This window comes from Coffea eugenioides, chromosome 8 (assembly GCF_003713205.1).
Source record: "Coffea eugenioides isolate CCC68of chromosome 8, Ceug_1.0, whole genome shotgun sequence".
Lineage (NCBI taxonomy): Eukaryota > Viridiplantae > Streptophyta > Magnoliopsida > Gentianales > Rubiaceae > Coffea > Coffea eugenioides.
Genome location: NC_040042.1, coordinates 47,169,153 through 47,188,988, shown reverse-complemented (window position 1 = coordinate 47,188,988; position 19,836 = coordinate 47,169,153). Strand labels below are relative to the sequence as shown.

The following is a 19,836-nucleotide window of genomic DNA, read 5'->3' as shown; positions in this document are numbered from 1 at the left end:
TAAACACCAAAATTTATATTTATGATACACATCTAGATTCGCAAGCGGATATACTATCGGTGCATGAAAAGATTTACCAAAAAAAAAAACTCTACTATTCCAAGACAAAGAATGGCCTTTTATGTTATAATTTTTATTTTTTTGGTTTAATAAATGTCATGTGAATATGATGAAATTGACCGAGTGATCTATCAATTCTATTTCTGAAATTTATTACTGGGTTATTGAATGGTTTGATTCAGATTGAAAATTAGGTTAAGGGATGTAATAGCTTTAATTTTTAAATATCAGGGACGAATTTGCTTCATTATAAAAGTGAGGGATGAAAAGAATATTTTTACGAAATGTGAAGGATGAAACAGGTCATTTTCCCTAGTAAATTTAATATAACTAATTAATAAATTCTATTAGTAGACATGCATAATTATTCATATAATTGATAATATCAATTATATTACACAAACTAATATACATTATATAATACATCTAACTAATAATATCATTATCATAAGTTTATAACTAATTAACTTACATATTATATATATTTATATATATATATATATATTTTTTTGTTTTTTTGCGGGTGGCGGGGGGGGTATACTCTCCGCCCCCCGCCCCAACCCCCGCCTCGAGAGCCCCCCGCGGGGCGGGTGCCCCCATTGCCATCCCTACATATATGTATGAGATCTCCATTACATTTTTTCACATCCTTCATTTTGAGGTAACATCCATAAATGCATATAATGAATGAAATGAATCAACGATTCCAACACAATACAATGAATGGGTGAAACCGATCTGACGTCCTGGACGGTAGTGTACCCGTTCTTTGTAATTTCTCGAGAGATCAATAAAGGGATGCCTCGACATGTTGGAGGTTTTGCAGGCCACCCGATCCGACGCTCGAGCAAGCAGCAACACGCTCCAGATGTTCAAGAAATTCCATCACCGGGGGATCAGTCCAAGGCGCCCCTCTGGGAGCTTCACCACCAGCTACCCATCCTAGGTGACCGCCTTTGGGTGTGACTATTAACAAGCAATTCGAGTTTGCCTTTGGGAGGAAGAGCAAAGTCAATCAATCATGCCTTTCATAGGATTTTTAATAACACCATGCATGCTTTTCATAACAAAAACCAAGAACCAAAGGAAATGCAAATGCCTGTCTGTATTTCATTTATTGGTTCTCCCAAGTTAAGTTATCCGTTGGAAAATGACAACACCGTCTGAGCACATTACATGGAGTAGTATTATTTTCCCTTATAATGAATGATAAAAGGCATCATTATCCATGAAAAGCATATGGCACTCCATGAGAAGAAACAACAAACTCCCCTGAGGAGGGAGTGAGAAATGGAATAGGAATCAAATCAAATGGGTTACAGTCAGCACCCTTGTCGCTATCCAATTTGTATGTTTCAAAAGTCAATAAGACCCTCCCTATAACATAAAAATATCTCGGTACTTCTCATCATACTTATCCACCGGACTTGATGGTTCCACAAAGTACAAGAAAACACTGAAAACTAGTATGTGAGATAGATGCAAACGGTCCTATCTTCAATAATAACCAAAGTTTGCTGGTTTTTAAAACTAAACCGTAAAGATTTTTCAACCTTTTCCCTTTGTCCCAATGATCAGTATTAGTGAATTCCTGCATCAAAACATACTCATCCTCAAGATATATTTCATCATCTTTTCCCCTTAAAGATGGTAGCACAAAATTTCAGTACTAGGAGATGGAAAGGTTATCAGCCGCATAAATAAACCAAGGCATCTATTATTTTTATTTTTGGGCAATGCCAATCACCTCAATATAGAAACATATTACTATATAAATAATGTAAAAGCCAAAGCAAAAGGTTTAGAAGTGCATCTAAGCTGTATTTAGAGCTCTTTGATGGAAATCAGAAATAAGTACTTAGTCAGCTATAAGCAAGCTAGACTCTAATATTAAACTTTTGTACAAAATGATCTGAGGGAGAAATAAGAAGGTATGAACAAAGGATTTGTTAAACAAAACAGATGGCCAATACAAGAGAAATCAGCCAAGTTGTTGCCATCTGAGAAGGCGATATTGAGAAAAAAAGTAAAAGTGCAAAATGCTGATTATCTGGAGAACTTCAACTGGCATCAAAATAAATGAAGTACAACAGAGCCATAAACACGTCTATGTAGGCCAAGTAAAAGAATGACAGTTTTGATTCAGCACCTGGGATATGGTACAATAAAAAAAAACTCATGGAAAAAAGGGAAGTAAACTGATATTTGGCAGCAGAATTGGGACCAGCCCAATAAGATGAGCTAAATAAAAACATCATTAGTCCAAGAACTCATATCGACCAAATTGAACACGAAAAGCGAAAGGAGTACAACAGAGTATGCAAGTAACAAATATCTCAGTTTTCTCCATTTTGCACTAGTGTCAACAGCAAAGTTTGTCTAAGATACTTCGCTAGACCAATCATCATCATACCGTGCGCCATATAAGGGTATAGGTGGATTTTCTTTATTGAAAATTTTTTTTACATAGTCAAAGGAAAAATCCATATATATGTACAATTCCTGAGTTCCAGCCATATACATATTCATGGATGACACAACCAATTGACTGCATCATCGCTCTTTTAATTATTGTCCTTAACATAAACAATATATTGAGTTACCAAACATTTTGATAGTTGCCTAAATGTGACACCAATAGTCTACTGCCAGCACTAGAAGTGCCGAAAAATAACATCTGTCAATCCTGTTTTTTAGATGAGCACACGAGACTCTCTCTCTGATAAATTGAAAAAATTAACCAACTTCTACTCAACATTTGACAATAGACATGAAAAGTTGTGCATACCTTAATATCTTCACGAGGAATTCCTCTAGAAGGAGCAATTGGATCATTTGCAGCCTGTAGGCAACATATACAAACAATTATTTTCGTAATACTGCTTTACTTTTGGCTGACATAATTCAAACAGGAGTAGTAAAACCCAACAATTTTATCATTCTTCCACCCATTATGCTCCTTATCCTCAATCATTAAAAAAAGATAAATCAACAATTTAGTGCTTCAAAATAAGAAGATGCCTAGGGTTGACTGGGGAATAGTCAAATGACAAAGGAAGCAGAAATTTTTGAATTGCCACATAAAGTTCCTTAGGTAAGTTCCAAAACTACCAAAAAAAACTTAGAGAAGCATATCAACAGTATTCTTCCTTGCACTGCAGTTTTATTCTACATAACTGATAGGATTGTAAAACATATCATGCATTCTTCAGTATTGTTGGGATATACAGAGCAAAAAGATTTTCTTTGAAAAAATACGATATATCATCAGAATGTTCTTGCCTGAATACAGAGCAAAGGGATGCAGACATTCTTTATGGAATCTGAACTGCTTGAATTCGAGTAATAGTCATCCACTGACTTGAATCCAAATGACACTGCAGGTATTACGAAAAGAAGTTGAAGCAGCCAGTAAGTAACGATGCATATCAACAATCTATTCCAGCACAAGTATTAGTTACCTCGTGTTAGAGCTTCATCAAATTCTCTGACAGATTTGGCATTGGCAGCTGCTGAGATATTGTATTCACCATCCATCTCTTCAAACAAAGGAGCATGCCTGCAAAGGCAATGGATATATCCCTTGAACCAATGTGGGAAAGCATGATAACCAAATTACACATAATTAGGAATAGGGGAAACTTAATGAATTGGTGAGTTACTCGGTGAAAATTTTGCAGAGACCATTTGCTAGAGATTTGTCATAAACAATGTTAAAGCCCTTACGGAAATCTTCATCAGCAATGACCAAGTTGAAAGGATTGCATAATGATACAGCACCAGAAAGAACACAGGATCGAGATTCCTGTAGCAATAGAAGAAGTTACAACTGAGACTTATAAAATTTGATAGCCAGAAGCTATTGAATATGAATTTCAATTCCTCTTGCAAAGAAATGAGTCAGCTAGAAGCCCACATTTGTATTAATGCAATGTCCAAAAGTTATAGTTGGATGTGAATGAAGCATTTACACCTCAAACAAGTTTCCTGCAGATAAACTGACAACCCTTTCAAGTATGAATAATCTCAGTATCTAGATATAGTAGAAATAATTTCTAAAAGGTGAGTGGCTTTCTTCAGCATAGATGTAAAATTTAGTTGCTAAGAAAGAGTCATGACTTTTGCATTGCAAGGAAGGTAAACACAGCTCGACAGAGATAGAGAAACAAAATAGATCAGTTACTAATGAATGGACACAGTTAAGAAGAAACAAAGCTTCCAGACTCTTAGTTGGACAGACATTTAATAACATTTTTACTATGACATCTGCAGTATTACAACATGAAAACTTGAAACTGCTAACAGCACTTGTCCCAGTTGGTCTTGTCATCATGGTTGAACTTTTTTCGTTCATGAAGAATAACTGTCAAAAGTGACGAGAGGAAATGATACTTGGCATGATATATCTGATCATATGCTCCATGGGCAGGCCCCTTGTATTCTATTTCAGGAAACAGAACCACAGATATACACATCCTCATCCAACACAAAGAAAGTCTTTTCAACCCTTTCATGGTGTCATAGAACTAGCTCTTGGGATACATTTATTGGTTTGTGTAACGTGCAGTTATGAATAACTTTTGGCATGTTTGCCCTTTCTAGTGCTGTTCAGCATCCTTCTCCTGAACACTTATTATCCCATCTATCACCAACTCTTTTGTCCATAAAATGGCACAGACAAACTATATGCCATGGATAATCAAGGTAATGTTGTTGACTTGAAGTACAAGAGCTTTTATCTTCTCAATTTCGTTGATGGAACTTAAAAGAACCAAAAGAGTTAACTTTATCAAATATGGTGCACCAAAAGGCAGCAAGATAGCAAAACTTAAGTTCAACACAACACCATCTAATTAGGTTTTCTTTTCTTAGTTTTGCTTAAGCTGTCATATTAAGAAAAAAATGAATATGACCTTCTTTAATCTCCTAACCTCCCATATACAACTAAAGAAAGAGCTTTTGTTTTCTTGCATCTCTTCTATTCTTGTTTCATGAAAGTTTTTATTTTCTTTTTACCTTTTTTTAATTTTCCCACAAACTTCTGCAAAGGGTTGCAGATGTTAAAGCATGAAATTCTCAAACAACTAGTCACTTATAATTTATTGCCAGTGAATACAAAGCACTTCATATACCTCGTCATTTATGATTAAAAAAAAATCTGTTTGTGCGCTTGAGATGGGAGAGTCCTTGTGTCCCTACCCTTCCCAAATAAAACAGAAAATCACACCTGCAAACCTATAACTTGTGATGGAAGTACTCATTGCCTGAAATAACATCTACCTCACTAGCCTAATAAGCTCTTTAACACATATTAGCATCGCCACATTGTTATTTTAGATCAGGGAAACAAAAAATTTTGAAACTGAAAGGGTGAGAGGATATCAAAAGTTAGTTGGAATACCTGACCCAAATAACGAACAAGAATATTGGCGCCAAGAGACCATCCAACAGCATAGACATTGGCTTTCGGATACCGGTTGTTGACAAGTGCCACTACTTCTGACATATCTCCGAGAAATGAAGCTGAATAGAACTGCAAATAAGTCAGCTCGAAGATTCTTGCAAAATAAAGTAGCATAAATTCTCTTTGTCCAATTCAAGCCAAAAAAAAGGCTATTATAGTTGTAGCTAAATCTTCTTTGTTATACGCACAAAAGACTAATTGATCAAGTTCAAAGTTGATTCACATTAACGATGAGCACCAAGTAACGGAAAAGTGATTAAAAAAAAGATTGCAACTTGAGTAGGATACTCGAGGAGGAACAGTAGTAGTACCTGAGGAGTGGTGACAGGGCTATTACCACATCCTCTGCTATTGAACACCACAACCCTCCATCCTTTGCTCCTTGCTCTCACCAACATATGCCTCACGTACGAGTCCTGACTCCCTCCTGTCAAACCTGGCTGCAACCCACCAATTCACCAATTAACCAAATTAACGCTCGCAACTAAACCAATGACTTGTAAACCAAAACCAGGACAGGAAAGGGGGACTGTGGATGAAGCACTCCTCGCTTACCAGCAAAATGAGGACGGGGGCAACGGCAGACAAGCGAGTTCGGTCACCGGAGACCCAATCAAGTGCAACGGTGCCGTTGTCCTTTGTACGGAGGCACTCACGCCGGAATTTGATATCAGGGAGCGAACGAAAAAACGCGGCAAAGATGGTCTCCACGTGTCTATTCCAAGCGATAAAAGGGTAAGGATGATAAGGGGTGTGAAGGCTTGTGAATGCTGGGAGGAATGAGTCCCGAGCTCCACCGATAACTTCCAGGGAGGGGTGAGGGGTAGGTTGGTTGGACATTGTCAACGGGGTGGTAGTGTTGGTTGAGGAGCGGAGAGGAGGGGAAGAGCGATGGTTGTGAGCTGGAAGTTTACGGTGGCGGAAGGGGGAGGAGGAGAGCGGGGTGGAAGTGGCAGTGGCGGAGCCTATGTAAAAATAGGCTCTCGCCATGGGGAAGTTGGAGATATGGGTTGCGGAGAGACGAGTGGTTGGGACCCAACGTAAACGTTGAAGAAAAGAATCATCCTTCTTTTTTCTTTTCTTTTTTTTCGGTTGAAGTTGGCTCCATTTCTTTCCTATTTCCGCCAACTAGATTTTGGTGCATTTTATGCGTGCTGCTATTTGAGTTCAAGTAGTTAGAGCCTTCTTGAATTCTTACCTACTAGTTATTTATTAGTTTATGTATTTAAAAATGATTGAGAAATATATTCATAATATTTATAAAACAGTATAAATAATTTATACCATCTTGCATTGTACACAAATAGAAAAAAAAAAACTCTTTAAAATACTGGCCTCTCCTTTTTTCTCCACATCATTTTAAACACAATAACTTTATTTAACAATAATTTTTTTTTTAATTAAGCATAACGTGATTTTACATATGGTAATAACAACTTACAACTTACTTTGAAAGAAAAAGGAAAGGAAAAAGAAGCAATAATTGTAGTATATTATTATTGAGATGAGCATAAACGTAGGGTGTGGAATGAATATTAATATTGAATAGTAGCAATAACCAATATGTTGGTTGGATCCTTGGCGGCATCCACTGAATGAATTCTACTCTCCGGTGCTTTCCGAGTACTTGCGCTTCTCCTCTTGGGTCATGAAAGCCGTGATGGGGAAGAATTTCCCAATTCCCACGGGAGTTTTGAAGTGAATCTTCTTATGATCCGGATCATCAATCCTCATTTCGGCAATAGGAATCCATAAAAGAAGCTGCTTGCTCTTGACTCCAGTCATCTTTTTCATCTTGAATTTCTCTACGTAGGCAGTCACCTCAGTTGCGTAGCTTACGAGGGTATTGCTCCCAGTAAAGAAATGCTGATACGGCTTTTTTTGCTTCATCCACACGAACCCAGTTGCCCGAACTCTTCCACATTCTTCCAGATTCTGCAGGGGAAGCACTCCCTTAGGAAACCCCAATTCTTCAAGGAGTTGTATGGAGTGCTGATAGCATGCTTCAGCTCCATAAACAACTTCTGCACCTTCCCGACGTTCTTGATCTGCTGCAAATGATCTCTCACTAGCCATTTATTTCGCTGTCGCAAAATGCACTGAGAGTTAATTTGGCCCGGATGGAAGTTTAAATAGCGTACGTGATCCAGGCTTTGACAAATCAAATTGCGCGTACGTCATGGAATATTGGAATGGAAGTTGAGCTAATACCAGTTGAAGGCTCTTTTTGTTCCGTTCCATTCGCGGGTTGTTTACCTATTTCCTACCAGCCGCCTATTTCCAAATTGTCGGTCATTCATTAGTCATTCCTAAATTAATAAGCATCGGGCAGAAGACTTTTTTTTCCCCCCTACTTTGGCAGACAACAGAATGTATTACTAAATGTTAATGGATTATGATAGCATCAAAGATATTAATTGTAATTCTCAAGACATTTGTGGAATACTCCGAATTGTTGCTTGTATCGTGTAGAATTTTAAAAAAGTCATGAAAGTATATAAAAATCGGGGATAAAAATACCTAAAATATAAAGATGAGGAGATAAACCGTGATAGATTTACAAAAAAAAAAAAAACGTGAACATGTTTACTACGAATTCTGCGCTATAATTTGAGGAATTTCTTTAGGCGGCACTTCCGTGCGTGTTAGTGAAATTGCGCCTTTCAAGGAGGCAAATGTGAGCGCCCCCACGTGAATGGGCTGGTGGTTGGCGCCTCTTCCTCGGGACCGTTAGGTCCTGGGGTCGAACCTCCGCAGCAACATCAGTTCGCCGTGCATCTAACGTGCTAGGTCTGGTTGGAGCGCTAGACCGGGCCGGAGTGGGGATTAGTCGGGCCGCCTTTACGGACTTGACCCGGAGAACCCCACTCCGTCGACAAAAAAAAAAAAAAAAAAAGGAGGCAAATGTGAGCGCGTAATTCTTTTTTTTTTAAAGGGACAATTTCACAAACCTCCCTGAGGTTTCTGACACTTGCACTGACACCTCCTAAGGTTTTAAAAATTTCATTAACCACCCTTACTTTTGAGATTTTGATAACAATTCAGTCCAAATATGATTAAAATATTATTTTCATGAGTATGATGAGATTTTTATTCCATGAATGCCTTCTTGGTCCATGTATTAGTAGAAGATTGCAAGTTATTAAAAGGTTGAAATGATTAGTAAAGTTGAGAGAGTGTCAATATAATTCAAAAACTTTCAAACATCACATGGAAACATAAGCAATGTTTTAACAGCCATAGCAACGGCTACCTGCAAGTTTTAACTGCCAGGTTTTTGATTCAGCTGGAAGTGTATTATAAACATCACAATTGCATCTACACCCTCAAGATTATGATTATGAGCAGCAAGGGTTTGGATACATATAAAGTTATTGTTTTGTGCTGCATTTAGAGTTTATAGTGAAAACATTTAGTAGAAATTATGGCCTCTTCAAACCATAGGGGAGAATCATGGAATTCACCCTCATATTTCAATAACAAAATACAACTTTTACTTAATGTAAGATTTAAAACAACACACCAACATTTATTTCAACTCTTAATATCTTTCTATTATCCCTTTCTCATAGTATAAATTTACACATAACAATAGGATACATGAAGAACAAGAATTTAGTTTTATTACCAACTAAAAAATCTACTGATCAAATAAAGCAGTTCATAATGTATTGTAGATAATATACTAGTTTTCTTGAAACCAATTCACAAGAACACTTTGTAATAGTAGGCTAAGACAAAAAGGAAATTTATACCTTGATTTTTGCTTTAAATCACCTTTACTCCTAATAAATGAATAGCATCTTCACTTTGTCTCCATTTTCTTCTTCTTTTTCCTTTGTCTTTTTCTTCTCTATTTCTTTCCTTATAGTTACATGGCTACAATATTAGAAAATTGTTCAATCATCTTTGTAAAATCATGCATGTCACAAAAATGGCACCAAATTTCTTCCTCAATTGGCACCACTTAATTTGTCTCTTTTTCGTCATGGCCGGTAATAATAATAATATTGAGTAAATTATCCGAATGGCCACTAAACTTTTACAATCGTCGAGTTTTGATTATTAAACTATTAAAAGTTTGGTTTTGACCATTGAAATGTCTAAAGTTAAGACTCGAAGTCATTCCGTTAGATCTAGTCGTTAAGTATGTCAGATCTGAGTGCTCGCGCGATTTTCAAAGCATAAAAATATCGAATTTATTGTCCTTTCAATATGTTATTTCCAATTATCCCTCTTCTCAAATCCTGCGATGCCAAAATTTTCCCCCTCTTTTATAAAAATGCTTCCCTAAAACACCTAGAGGCAACAAAACAACCCTTTTATCCACAAAAAACATGTCGTATGATTGATACAGCTTTTGCCTTCTCTCCAGAGTCTTGCAATCTGATTTCAACTTGGATAGCTTGACAATCATATCAATGAGAATATCCTTGGACTTCACCTTATTTTGAGCGAATTCTGCAGTAATTTTATATGGAAATTTGATGGGCCAGTTGTCTATAATTAGGCCAAGGCTAAGTCATCAGTTAGAAAGTGAAGCGAGATTGAGAGTGAAATTTTGTGGGGTATTTTGGATGAATCTTTCAGTGGGATTTTCTTGAGGGTCAAGAGGAGGTAAATAAAATATTCTTCTTCGTTACCATCTTCATCTTCGAGAAATTCTTGCTTTTCTTCTTCTCCTGTACCTGGTTTATGATGGGTTGTTCTGCGTTGGAGTTTTTTCCATTTTATAAGAGCTTTTACTACTTTTGTGATTGTTGCTTGGCTGATTATGTTTTCAGGAGAAGAAGGACTGGTTGAAACCATCGAGATAGACGCACACGACCGATGAATGGACTAGAGGACGGAGGCTATGGACGGCGGCAGAGGCAGAGGCTGCAGCTTGCTCCTACTTCCTCTAACCCAAGTTGGGTTTCTTCCATTTCCTTTTCCCTCGTTGTAGCAGCAGTAGATTTGTGGTTTCATGGTTACTCCTTTAGGTTTATAGAATAAGAAGAAGATGATGATGCATGTCAAACTTTCTAAATTTCCCTTTTCTTTTGTCTTGGGAATCACGTAGGCAATCAGATCTAATATACTTAACGACTAAATCTAATGGAATGGTCTTGAGTCTTAATTTTAGTCATTTCAGTAGCCAAAACCAAGACTTTTAATAGCTTAGTGACCAAAGCTCAACGATTGTAAAAGTTTAGTGGTCATCCGAATAATTTGCTCTAATAATAGTACACCCAATTAGCAAATATTATCAATGACATCTTATTCCTTCATATTTTCACTGCAGATCTTTCATATCACATCCTCTGGCCAAATCTAACACAAGATCAGCCGGGCTGATTAAAAGGATAATTTTTACAGCTAAAGCCAAAGATTATTGTGACATTCAAAAATATGGCAAATGCTATTTGCATTTTTTTTTAAAGGAAAGGGCTTGAGGCGCTCTACCATGCACTCTTTTAGTTGCCTCTAAATTATTATGCAGTATATTTGTTTTCTCGCCTCTTCTTGCTTCTGTAGCCACTAGCAAACGACAACAGCCTTGCCAATGCATTACTTGTAACAAACAATGTATTCAGATTCATTTTTTTAAATCTTTATTATCAATATTAACAATACAATGGATTTACAAAAAGGTAATCTTACAAGCGTTAGAGACATATCTGCCAGTTGAATGAATCGATTTTTAAGGATATTGGAATGGTTAAAACTCTTTTGACGGGCAAGCAAAGAGTATCATATGACTAAGGGTGTGTTTGATAAAATTGAAGTTTAAAAACTGAAGCTTGAAATCTAAAATCTGAAGTCTGAATCCATTAAGTTATTAAATTGTTAAGAATTAAATCTAATACATTTGGGTGCATATCACATTCAATGATAAAATGAATAGCTTATCACTTAATTTTGTGAGTAAGTTTTTCCTAAGAAATTTAGCACCACTTAATTAATTTAGATGTTCAATTTTTGGTTATCAAACGGTCTGAATATATTAAGATCTGAATCAATTAAATTTAAGTGCTGAACTGAGTTATCAAACAGGGTCTAAAATTTTAACTGTAACAAATAATAGTAATGCCAATGCCAAAAAAAAAAGAAGAAGTGTGCTATCCCTCCAAATCCTTCCATTTCCTTTCTTTTCTACCTTATTTTTAAAAAAACCTAAAAATTAAACAAAAAAAAACCGACTCTCTCTACTTTTTTTTTTCTTTATTTTCTGCCCAAATCTCCAACTCCCAAAATAAGCCGTCATTTTGCTTCATCAAAAAAGGAAAAAAAAAAATCCTAAGCTTTGGCGTAATGGAGGACAAAAGAAAGGGCATGTGAGCCGCCATAAATATCGGAAGGTCCTCCCTGGCTCCTGGCTCCTGGATTCCAAATCCATCCTATCTTTCTTTGCATGCCCGCTTCCCGCTTCCTGCACCCTCGTACAAAAAGCTCTCTATAGAGTATAGACTATTGCCGTGGCATGTGATGCTACTCCACTGCTATCCATCATTTTATTTTACCACAACTTACGCATTATTATTAATCCCATAGTAACCTAAAGCTTGGTTAGTACTTGGCAGCATCTTCACGAGTCATCATCAACAGCTAGAACTAGAAGAGCAGACACCATTCTCTGCTCTTTTGCCTCATCCATCATTTTCTTTGACTAATAACCACCTCACCTGTCTATTTTTTCCTTTGTTAAATTAAATTACTATTACAATCAGTACCCGCTTATCAATAATTTTTTTCACCTCACAAAAGTTGGAATCAAAAGCTTTGTGCTAGTGCTAGGTTGAGAAACTCATGAAGAAAACGTACAAAACATAAAAAATACAGCGCCCCTCATTCAAAGCAGCCCCCACACAAACCAAAAACCACACATTTCTTTCTTACATTGACTAAATCAATCATATGGCAATGGAACTAGTTAACTGCTAATTCAAGTCCGATCAGGCCCTTTGGTGCACTTGCTACTACTTCAAGATATAAATAGGACCAAAAAGAAAGGAAATATTTTTCGGGGTATAAATTAAAAAAAAAACCCCAAAAAAAGAGTTTATGTTGTAATAAACCATAAAACCAAAATGTATGCAGTACTATTCTTGAAGATATAAATAAAACTACAAAAAAAAAAATAGCAGAATAACAGCTTGTGGAGTCATGATAATGATCATGTTTCGATAGATTTTGGTCTATAATTAAACATTTATGTCGTGAATCATACCGTCAAAAAAGACTCAAAATCGTTTTACATGTCCTCAGATTTAGCTCCATCATATCATGTTGTAGGTAATCCAACGGCTCAATTACACCCTCACAATAATTGTTACAAACAACAAATCGTATCTTGTTAATTATTTTCTCCTTCTAAATGGTAAATGCAAAAGGGCAAAAAATTAATTATTATTATATTAATTAAGCAAGTATTATTCCTAGCAAAAAAAAGTATTACTCCTAGCACGAATTGTTGGCAAGCTGGTGTCACAATCATATCCATCCATGAACTCCCGCTTTGCCCCACCAAAGACTACCACCAGAAAACCCACTACTATGTATATGTATTAACTTTGTCAAAAATCGGTGATTATTATCCTATTCCTATGCGAAGGACAACACCCGCCCCCACTTAAAAAAGACTACTAGTATGGTAGCAATGAAGTAGCAGTAGTATTAGGGCCTAAGAAAAACTTAGTGGATCAACTGGGCCCACACTCATCCCAGCCCGCAAGCAACAGGGTCGATCTCCAGCCCCCACATTCTCCCAAAAAAACTTATAAAAAAAAAGTCTCTATAAATTTTACTAATACTAAGCCATATATATATATACAGAAAATCTGGAGAAATTATTACACATGATTATTTAATTAATCAGTGTGGAGTGTTCTTTATTTTTTTTTTTATTATTTTAGTTCTGAAAAAAAAATGGTCCAACACTCCAACTAAAGTGAAAAGCGGTTAAAGCGTTGGGCGATGGTGTTTTGGTTCAGCCGCGGATTTGGGAGAAGAGTGAGAAGGACCGCTTGTAAGGAAAACCCTACCATTCCGATTCACTTTCCGGCGCCGACAAGGCCGTTGCTTGTTCTCTTGCCGCTTCTGCTGTTGATGTTTGATATCTTCTCCGGTGGTGATGGTCGTCGGAGAGGAGGGATCATTGGCATTTTCGCGGAAGCCGGGGGAGGCGGCGGCGGTGGCGGCGGATTTTGGGGTTTTCCCTCATCTAGTGTTGGATTGCCGGCTTCCAATGTCGGAATAGCTATCGTCGTGACGGCCATGGCCGGTCTCGCCTTGGCCGCCACCGTCGTCTACTCCCGTAGGTAAAGAAAACAAAAACAAAAATTCTAAAACAAAGATGGGATTATTTTTACGCGGGTGGTCGAAATCTGTACGTCATCTTCGTTTGCAATTGAAGTAAACCCTAGATGAATAGCTGGAAAAGGAAAAGGACTCGATCAATGAATTAATCGTCGTTAACTGAAAAAAGAAGTAGGCTTAGGGATAGGTACATAGGTGTAGATGTTGATGATGCAAGATAAACCGTTGATGAGAGCACTGCGGCGGAGTCACACTTCATTTTTCTCGAATACTCCTTCTCCTTCTCCTTCTTCATCACGGCCGTCCACGCCATCTTCTTCTTCGTCATGGGTTCATTTCAGATCGGTTTTATTAGTCGTTGCCTCCTCCTCTTCTTCGTCTTCATCCTCACCAGTTTCCGCAGATCGGTGAGTTCCCAACGTTCTCCTTTTCTTTTTTCCTGGACTATTTTCATTTTCTTCAGATTCCTTATCTTTATTTATTCGGAGACTTAGGCTTTTTGATCCCAGATGTTAGAAGTGCTCCTCTAGCGATCTCTCTCTGCCTTGTTTGATCCTATACTGTTAGGCGTTCATCTCTTCTTTCTTTTCTGGGCATGGTTAACGAAATTCCAGTGAAAAGTAGATGGATAGTTCAGTATTGGTAGTAGGGTGCATAATTTGATATTTGATGCTAGGAACTTTCAGCTGTTCCTGAAAGTCTGTTTCTTAGTAGGGGAGTGGTATGAATGTGAATCCGGTTATTCATCAACCGTATTCACCATGACATTGTGAGCTCTGACATCTTTTTCTTTGCTGAATTATGTGTGCTATTCATTCTTTGCTTTAGACTTTTTTTGTTTTTTTTTTTGCGCTAAAGTTCAATAATCTAATATTTTGTCGTCTTTTTTGCAGGGGAAGCCTAAAATCACCATGGTCTAGGAGGAGAAGGAAACATGCCCTGCTGCAGAAACAGTGGAAGAGTTTCTTCGACACTGATGGTAGGCTGTTAGATGGGGGTGTTAAGTTTTTGAAGAAAGCCAGGAGTGGGGTATGTTTATCACCTTCCATCTATAAAAATAGTTTGATGCCTTCTATGCAGCACTGGAATTTTCTGCCTTTGTAGTAGCTTTATCGAAATTGAAGTTTCCTTATGCATCTGCTTGTTGCTCTGACTTGAGTTTGGTATTTGTGTTTGAGCAGGGTGTTGACCCAAATATACGGGCAGAGGTTTGGCCTTTCCTTCTTGGAGTGTAAGCACCATAATGTTTTTCCCCAGTCGATTTGTTTTCCTGTCTGTCATAGCTGGTAAGACTTAAATGACAAGGTGTCAAGTGTTGTGTGGCTCTGGTTCTGATAGGAACATGTCAGATGCTTGATATTGGGGGTTTGTTGATGCTGAATGGAGTACTAGCTTGATAGATCAATTTGCCTGTGGTAGAAACTACATATATTGTTGTTATAGTGCTGTGCTATGGTAGAAACTACATATATTGTTGTTTTTATTAGTTCCCTCATTCTTTGCAAATCTCATCCCTGCTGTTTAAAATGGAAGCTTTATTCACTTAATTGATTTTTTTGCTACAGCTATGACGTGAATAGTACAGAGGAAGAAAGAAATTCCATTAAAGCTCAGAAACGGTAATTCGATCTTGGCACTTTGACTAATCAGTTAAAAGAAAGTATGATATGATATTGACTAAGTGGCAACAAGTAGTTCTAATGGACTTTTTTCTGTGAACATAGACCGTAAGCTTCTTCAAATTTTTTTTTTTCATTTCTTTTATCTACTGCTATCACAGAAAAGAGTATGTCAACCTGCGAAGACAGTGCCAACAACTTTTAAGTAGTAGTGATAAGAGCTTCAAGTCGAAGGAAACTTCTGGAAATGACAGCAATGAGGACTCTGGTGATTTTAGTCAAGTTGGGCATTCCCGAGGTCTAGAAGATGTTGTTAGTGGTGGGAGTTCCATTTCCATGGAGGAATTGAGCCCAGCATGCGAGGACAGGAACAGAGTTAGAGGTGCTGCTGCTCTTAAAGCGGACAATTTGTTGGGGGGTCAGGACAGTGATGAAGTTGCTGATACTCTTAAAGCGGGCAATTCCTTGGTTGAGCATGATGGTGATCATAGTGGAATTGCCAATGAGAACGCTTCTGAACCTGAAACAGCGTCAACTGATTCTGAATCTTCTGAAGACCCTGAGGAGACACAGCCTTTCATTGCTCAGGAAGGAACAGAAAAAAGCTATATTGATGAGGGTTCTGAATGTTGTCATCACAAGTCAGCTGGTACCTTGCTACCCCCTGCATCTGAAGATTTTGCAACGTGGCAAAGGATCATACGCCTTGATGCTGTTCGGGCAAATGGTGAATGGCTTATTTATTCACCTTCTCAGGCCTCAGTATCCGAGGTCAAGGCACGGCGATTGGCTGAGAGTGTTGGACTAAAGGATTATGATCATCTGGAGCCTTGCAGGATTTATCATGCTGCTCGTCTTGTTGCCATCCTAGAAGCTTATGCATTATATGATTCTGAGATTGGTTATTGTCAGGGGATGAGTGATTTACTTTCTCCAATTATCTCTGTGGTAGAGGAGGATCATGAAGCCTTCTGGTGCTTCGTGGGTTTCATGCGAAAAGCTCGGCATAATTTCCGTCTTGATGAGGTGGGGATTCGTAGACAGTTGAACATTGTGTCAAAAATAATAAAATGCAAAGATTCACATCTGTACAGGCATTTGGAAAAACTTCAGGCAGAGGATTGCTTTTTCGTGTACAGAATGGTGGTCGTTTTGTTCAGAAGAGAGTTAAATTTTGAGCAGACCCTTTGCCTCTGGGAGGTAATGTGGGCAGATCAGGCAGCTATCAGGGCTGGAATAGCAAAATCTGCGTGGGGAAGGTTGAGGATGAGGGCCCCTCCAACAGAGGATTTACTTCTTTATGCCATAGCAGCCTGCGTGTTGCAAAGAAGGAAGCTGATCATTGAGAAATACAGTAGCATGGATGAAATTATGAGGGAATGCAACAGCATGGCTGGGAATCTGGATGTTTGGAAGCTTTTGGATGATGCTCATGACTTGGTGGTGAACCTCCATGATAAGATATAGGACACTCTTACTGTCTTAGAATAATTTTCACGTTTTGTTACCCCTTTAGTTGATGTTCCTCGTCCCTTTAACCTCAACCCGCTCCCACCTTTACAAAATCTCTGCTGGCTTGTTGCTTCTTGTGAGAAATGCCCTCTTAAAGCAGGGTATTCAGCTTTCGTTCATTTTCTGATGCTAGTTATTTATAGCCTTATAGGCAGTTGTTGTCTTGAGTAAATTATGAAATCATGGTGTATTGCCTGCAATCTGGGCACTGACTTGCTGACTGAAGTAGCGATCTACCAAGCTTAGTTGTTTGAAATGATTCGCGGGTCTCAAGTACAAAATCATGTATACTTGAGCATTTAGCTCACCAAACACTAGTTTTGTGCATTCATTGGCAGTGGTCTTGATCTCGTTTGTTGTGTATTTACTCCTTAAAATGGTTGGCAAGTTTTGAATTTTGGCAGAAGAGTCAGTACTTAGTGCTTTAAAATTGACAGCCAGAGGAGAAACTGAATTAGAATGGGAAAGAGAGGAACAGAAAAGAAAAGGTGGAGGAAAGAGGTCGGGCAAAAAAACCTTTTTAAATAAAATCAGGCGCTTTGTTTGGATATTAAATGTTTTTAAATAATATTTTGTTTGCATCATAAACATATATTTTCCCGTTCACTTTTTTATATTTTTAATTATTTTTTTTATTTCATATACATCACATTACAAAAAGTGTTACAGTAATATTATTTCAAAAAGTGTTACAGTAATTATTTCAAATAATATTTCAAAACAATGTGTTCCGTGGAGCTAAGATGATAAAATGTTAAGATGATAGAATGTGCATGTTTGCTTTAAACTTCTGAACAGAAAACCAACATTTAATCAATGTTGTTAAATTTGGATCGGATAGCAACTCGGTTAAACTATTAGATCTGGGCGAATTGGTTGGATCGGTTTTAAAAATTCGTTGTCATTAGCGTGATGTCATAATTATTTCATATTTTTCTTATTTTTAAAATATTAAAATTAAGTTTTTGGTTATATTTCGGCCAACTATATTTCCAAAAATATTACATGTACAATTAAATCAGGCCCAATTTGAGATATTTTTGTTGGGAATATGGCTTTTTGCTACAAGTTGAAATCATTAGTGATAAATTGATAAGATAATAGGGATGAAAACTTATTGGTTTAGAACATTTACGGGTACGAGTGATTTTGATGCTCATACTAAGAGATGACGCTTTTTTATTCCTATTAATAAATTAGATGAATGTTTTATAATTTAGATAACTTATATTATATTTGGAAAAAAAGAGAAAAAAAATTGAGAATCGGATCAAGCAGTCAAACCAGGTCATTGATTTGATCGATTTTTGACGAATTTGATTGGTCTTTTGATTAAAGCGTTTTTGCGTTACTAACGAACTCGAGAAAAAGGCTAGTTCATGGTCAAATCAACAGGTTTGGTTTGGATCTAACAACACTGCCTCAAATGGATATGTCTCCTATCCTTTTTATTGGGTAAAAAGGTCATTTCATTCCAAATCATTTGCTCATAGCAAGTGTTACTGAACTAATGTTTGTCGTAGTGGGACTCAATTTGTAAGTTTTTGTAAAGACAGTTTCTAAGGCCCATTTGAAATTACAGTGTTTTTGGTAAAAAAAACACTTTTGGGTGCTAAAAATATTTTTGGGTTGTTTGGTGAATATCATCTCATAAAATTAAGAGTAAAATTTTGGTGCTAAAAGCACTCTAGTAAAAGCTAAAATTTGGTAGATTTACAATAACTTTAGTGTTTTATAAAATAAATGTTAAATTTAATTATTCTATCCTATACTATGAACCAAATTAAATTACACATTATCCAATGCAATAAGTACTTATTTAATTATGGATCTAAATAATATATTTAAAAGTATTAAACACTTAATAAGTGTTTTTATTAAAAATTTTATTAGATAAATTACTTTTCAATAAATCATTGCAATCCCAAATAGATCCTAAACCGATACCGTTTTGAGTTTGGACTTTTTTGTTTTTTCCTAAGGAAGGTACGGGTGTTGGGGAAGAGGACTTGAGGTATTGAGAATGGTTCTTCGCGATATCTTCTCTGAAAGAACAATAAAAATGTGCCTTTGATTTTTTTTTTTTTAATTTTTAAGATAGCAATTGTAACTATCCTTTTTTTTTGTTACACTAAACTAAGGACACATTTGATAAAATTCAAGTTTGAAAATTGAAATATGAAATTTGAATCCATTAAATTATAAAATTATTAAGTACTAAATTTGATACATTTGAGTGTGTGATAAAGTGATAAGTGAATAGTTTATTACTATTTTTTTGAAACAAGTTTTACCTATGAAATTCAGTGCTATTCAATTAAGTTAAATGTTCAATTTTTTATTATCAAATTCATTTAAACATGTTAAAATATGAATCCATTAAATTTAAGTATTGAATTAATAGGGGCTAAACTCTCCTAAAATAGTAAAATGATTACGTCAGACTATCTTAATGTTTTCAAAATCACATAAGTTTCTATATTAATTTTTGAGAAATTCGTTCAAAATATTTTTCATATTTTGTCAAATGAATTTATGTATCTTTCATTTTTAAAATATTAGCTTCACGTTTTTTACAAATTTAAGTTAGCAAAATTTGGTCTCAACCTAAATTTTCGATTATTTTTTAGTTTGAAATCACCACGTAACCTATATGCAATCGTTTTTATGTATAAAATATATTATATCTCACTTTTTTAGTGGCATAAATGAATATAAATGGGGTCAAATTTCATTTATTTAAGGAAAAAATGAATATAGTTTGAGTCAAATTTTACTTTTTTAAGGATAAAAAATGGATATGGACCGAGTTATTTGTTTAATTACAAATGGAATATAACCTTTTTGGGCCTAAAAATGACCATATATGAGTCACATGATAGA

General features: G+C 36.4%; 3 protein-coding genes across 6 annotated transcripts; 1 reads left to right on the top strand and 2 right to left on the bottom strand.

The window, feature by feature from the left end:
* Positions 1 to 713: 713 nt before the first annotated feature.
* On the bottom strand, positions 714 to 6,576 carry LOC113779023 (embryogenesis-associated protein EMB8). Of its 4 annotated transcripts, none has more exons than XM_027324427.1 (8): positions 6,080 to 6,576; positions 5,836 to 5,964; positions 5,462 to 5,593; positions 3,723 to 3,865; positions 3,522 to 3,619; positions 3,343 to 3,437; positions 2,849 to 2,902; positions 714 to 1,051 (listed from the first exon to the last, which is right to left on the bottom strand). In XM_027324427.1, the coding sequence occupies exons 1-8, from the start codon at positions 6,512 to 6,514 to the stop codon at positions 848 to 850; spliced, it is 1,290 nt and encodes a 429-aa protein (XP_027180228.1). In that variant the 5' UTR covers positions 6,515 to 6,576; the 3' UTR covers positions 714 to 847. The 4 variants fall into 4 exon arrangements, with proteins under 4 accessions (XP_027180228.1, XP_027180230.1, XP_027180229.1 ...); XM_027324429.1 differs by lacking the exon at positions 714 to 1,051 and adding an exon at positions 1,093 to 1,433; XM_027324428.1 differs by lacking the exon at positions 714 to 1,051 and adding an exon at positions 1,440 to 1,651.
* Positions 6,577 to 7,031: 455 nt separating this feature from the next.
* Positions 7,032 to 7,758, bottom strand: LOC113781631. The gene has a single exon (XM_027327591.1). The coding sequence runs from the start codon at positions 7,598 to 7,600 to the stop codon at positions 7,127 to 7,129; it is 474 nt and encodes a 157-aa protein (XP_027183392.1). The 5' UTR covers positions 7,601 to 7,758; the 3' UTR covers positions 7,032 to 7,126.
* A 5,667-nt stretch (positions 7,759 to 13,425) lies between these two features.
* Positions 13,426 to 17,300, top strand: LOC113779546 (small G protein signaling modulator 1). Its single transcript, XM_027325146.1, has 5 exons — positions 13,426 to 13,824; positions 14,716 to 14,851; positions 15,004 to 15,053; positions 15,388 to 15,441; positions 15,603 to 17,300. The coding sequence occupies exons 1-5, from the start codon at positions 13,481 to 13,483 to the stop codon at positions 16,906 to 16,908; spliced, it is 1,890 nt and encodes a 629-aa protein (XP_027180947.1). The 5' UTR covers positions 13,426 to 13,480; the 3' UTR covers positions 16,909 to 17,300.
* Positions 17,301 to 19,836: the final 2,536 nt, after the last annotated feature.

Excerpts from the sequence above, each read along its gene's own strand:
- LOC113779023 (XM_027324427.1), bottom strand. The coding sequence starts at position 6,514 with ATGGCGAGAGCCTATTTTTACATAGGCTCCGCCACTGCCACTTCCACC. Across the intron at positions 3,866-5,461 it reads TTGTTCGTTATTTGGGTCAG|GAATCTCGATCCTGTGTTCT; the intron begins GTATTCCAACTA and ends CTATTGCTACAG. Across the intron at positions 3,438-3,521 it reads TGATGAAGCTCTAACACGAG|TGTCATTTGGATTCAAGTCA; the intron begins GTAACTAATACT and ends TAATACCTGCAG.
- LOC113781631 (XM_027327591.1), bottom strand. The coding sequence starts at position 7,600 with ATGGCTAGTGAGAGATCATTTGCAGCAGATCAAGAACGTCGGGAAGGT.
- LOC113779546 (XM_027325146.1), top strand. The coding sequence starts at position 13,481 with ATGGTGTTTTGGTTCAGCCGCGGATTTGGGAGAAGAGTGAGAAGGACC. Across the intron at positions 13,825-14,715 it reads ACCGTCGTCTACTCCCGTAG|GGGAAGCCTAAAATCACCAT; the intron begins GTAAAGAAAACA and ends TCTTTTTTGCAG. Across the intron at positions 15,442-15,602 it reads TCCATTAAAGCTCAGAAACG|AAAAGAGTATGTCAACCTGC; the intron begins GTAATTCGATCT and ends CTGCTATCACAG.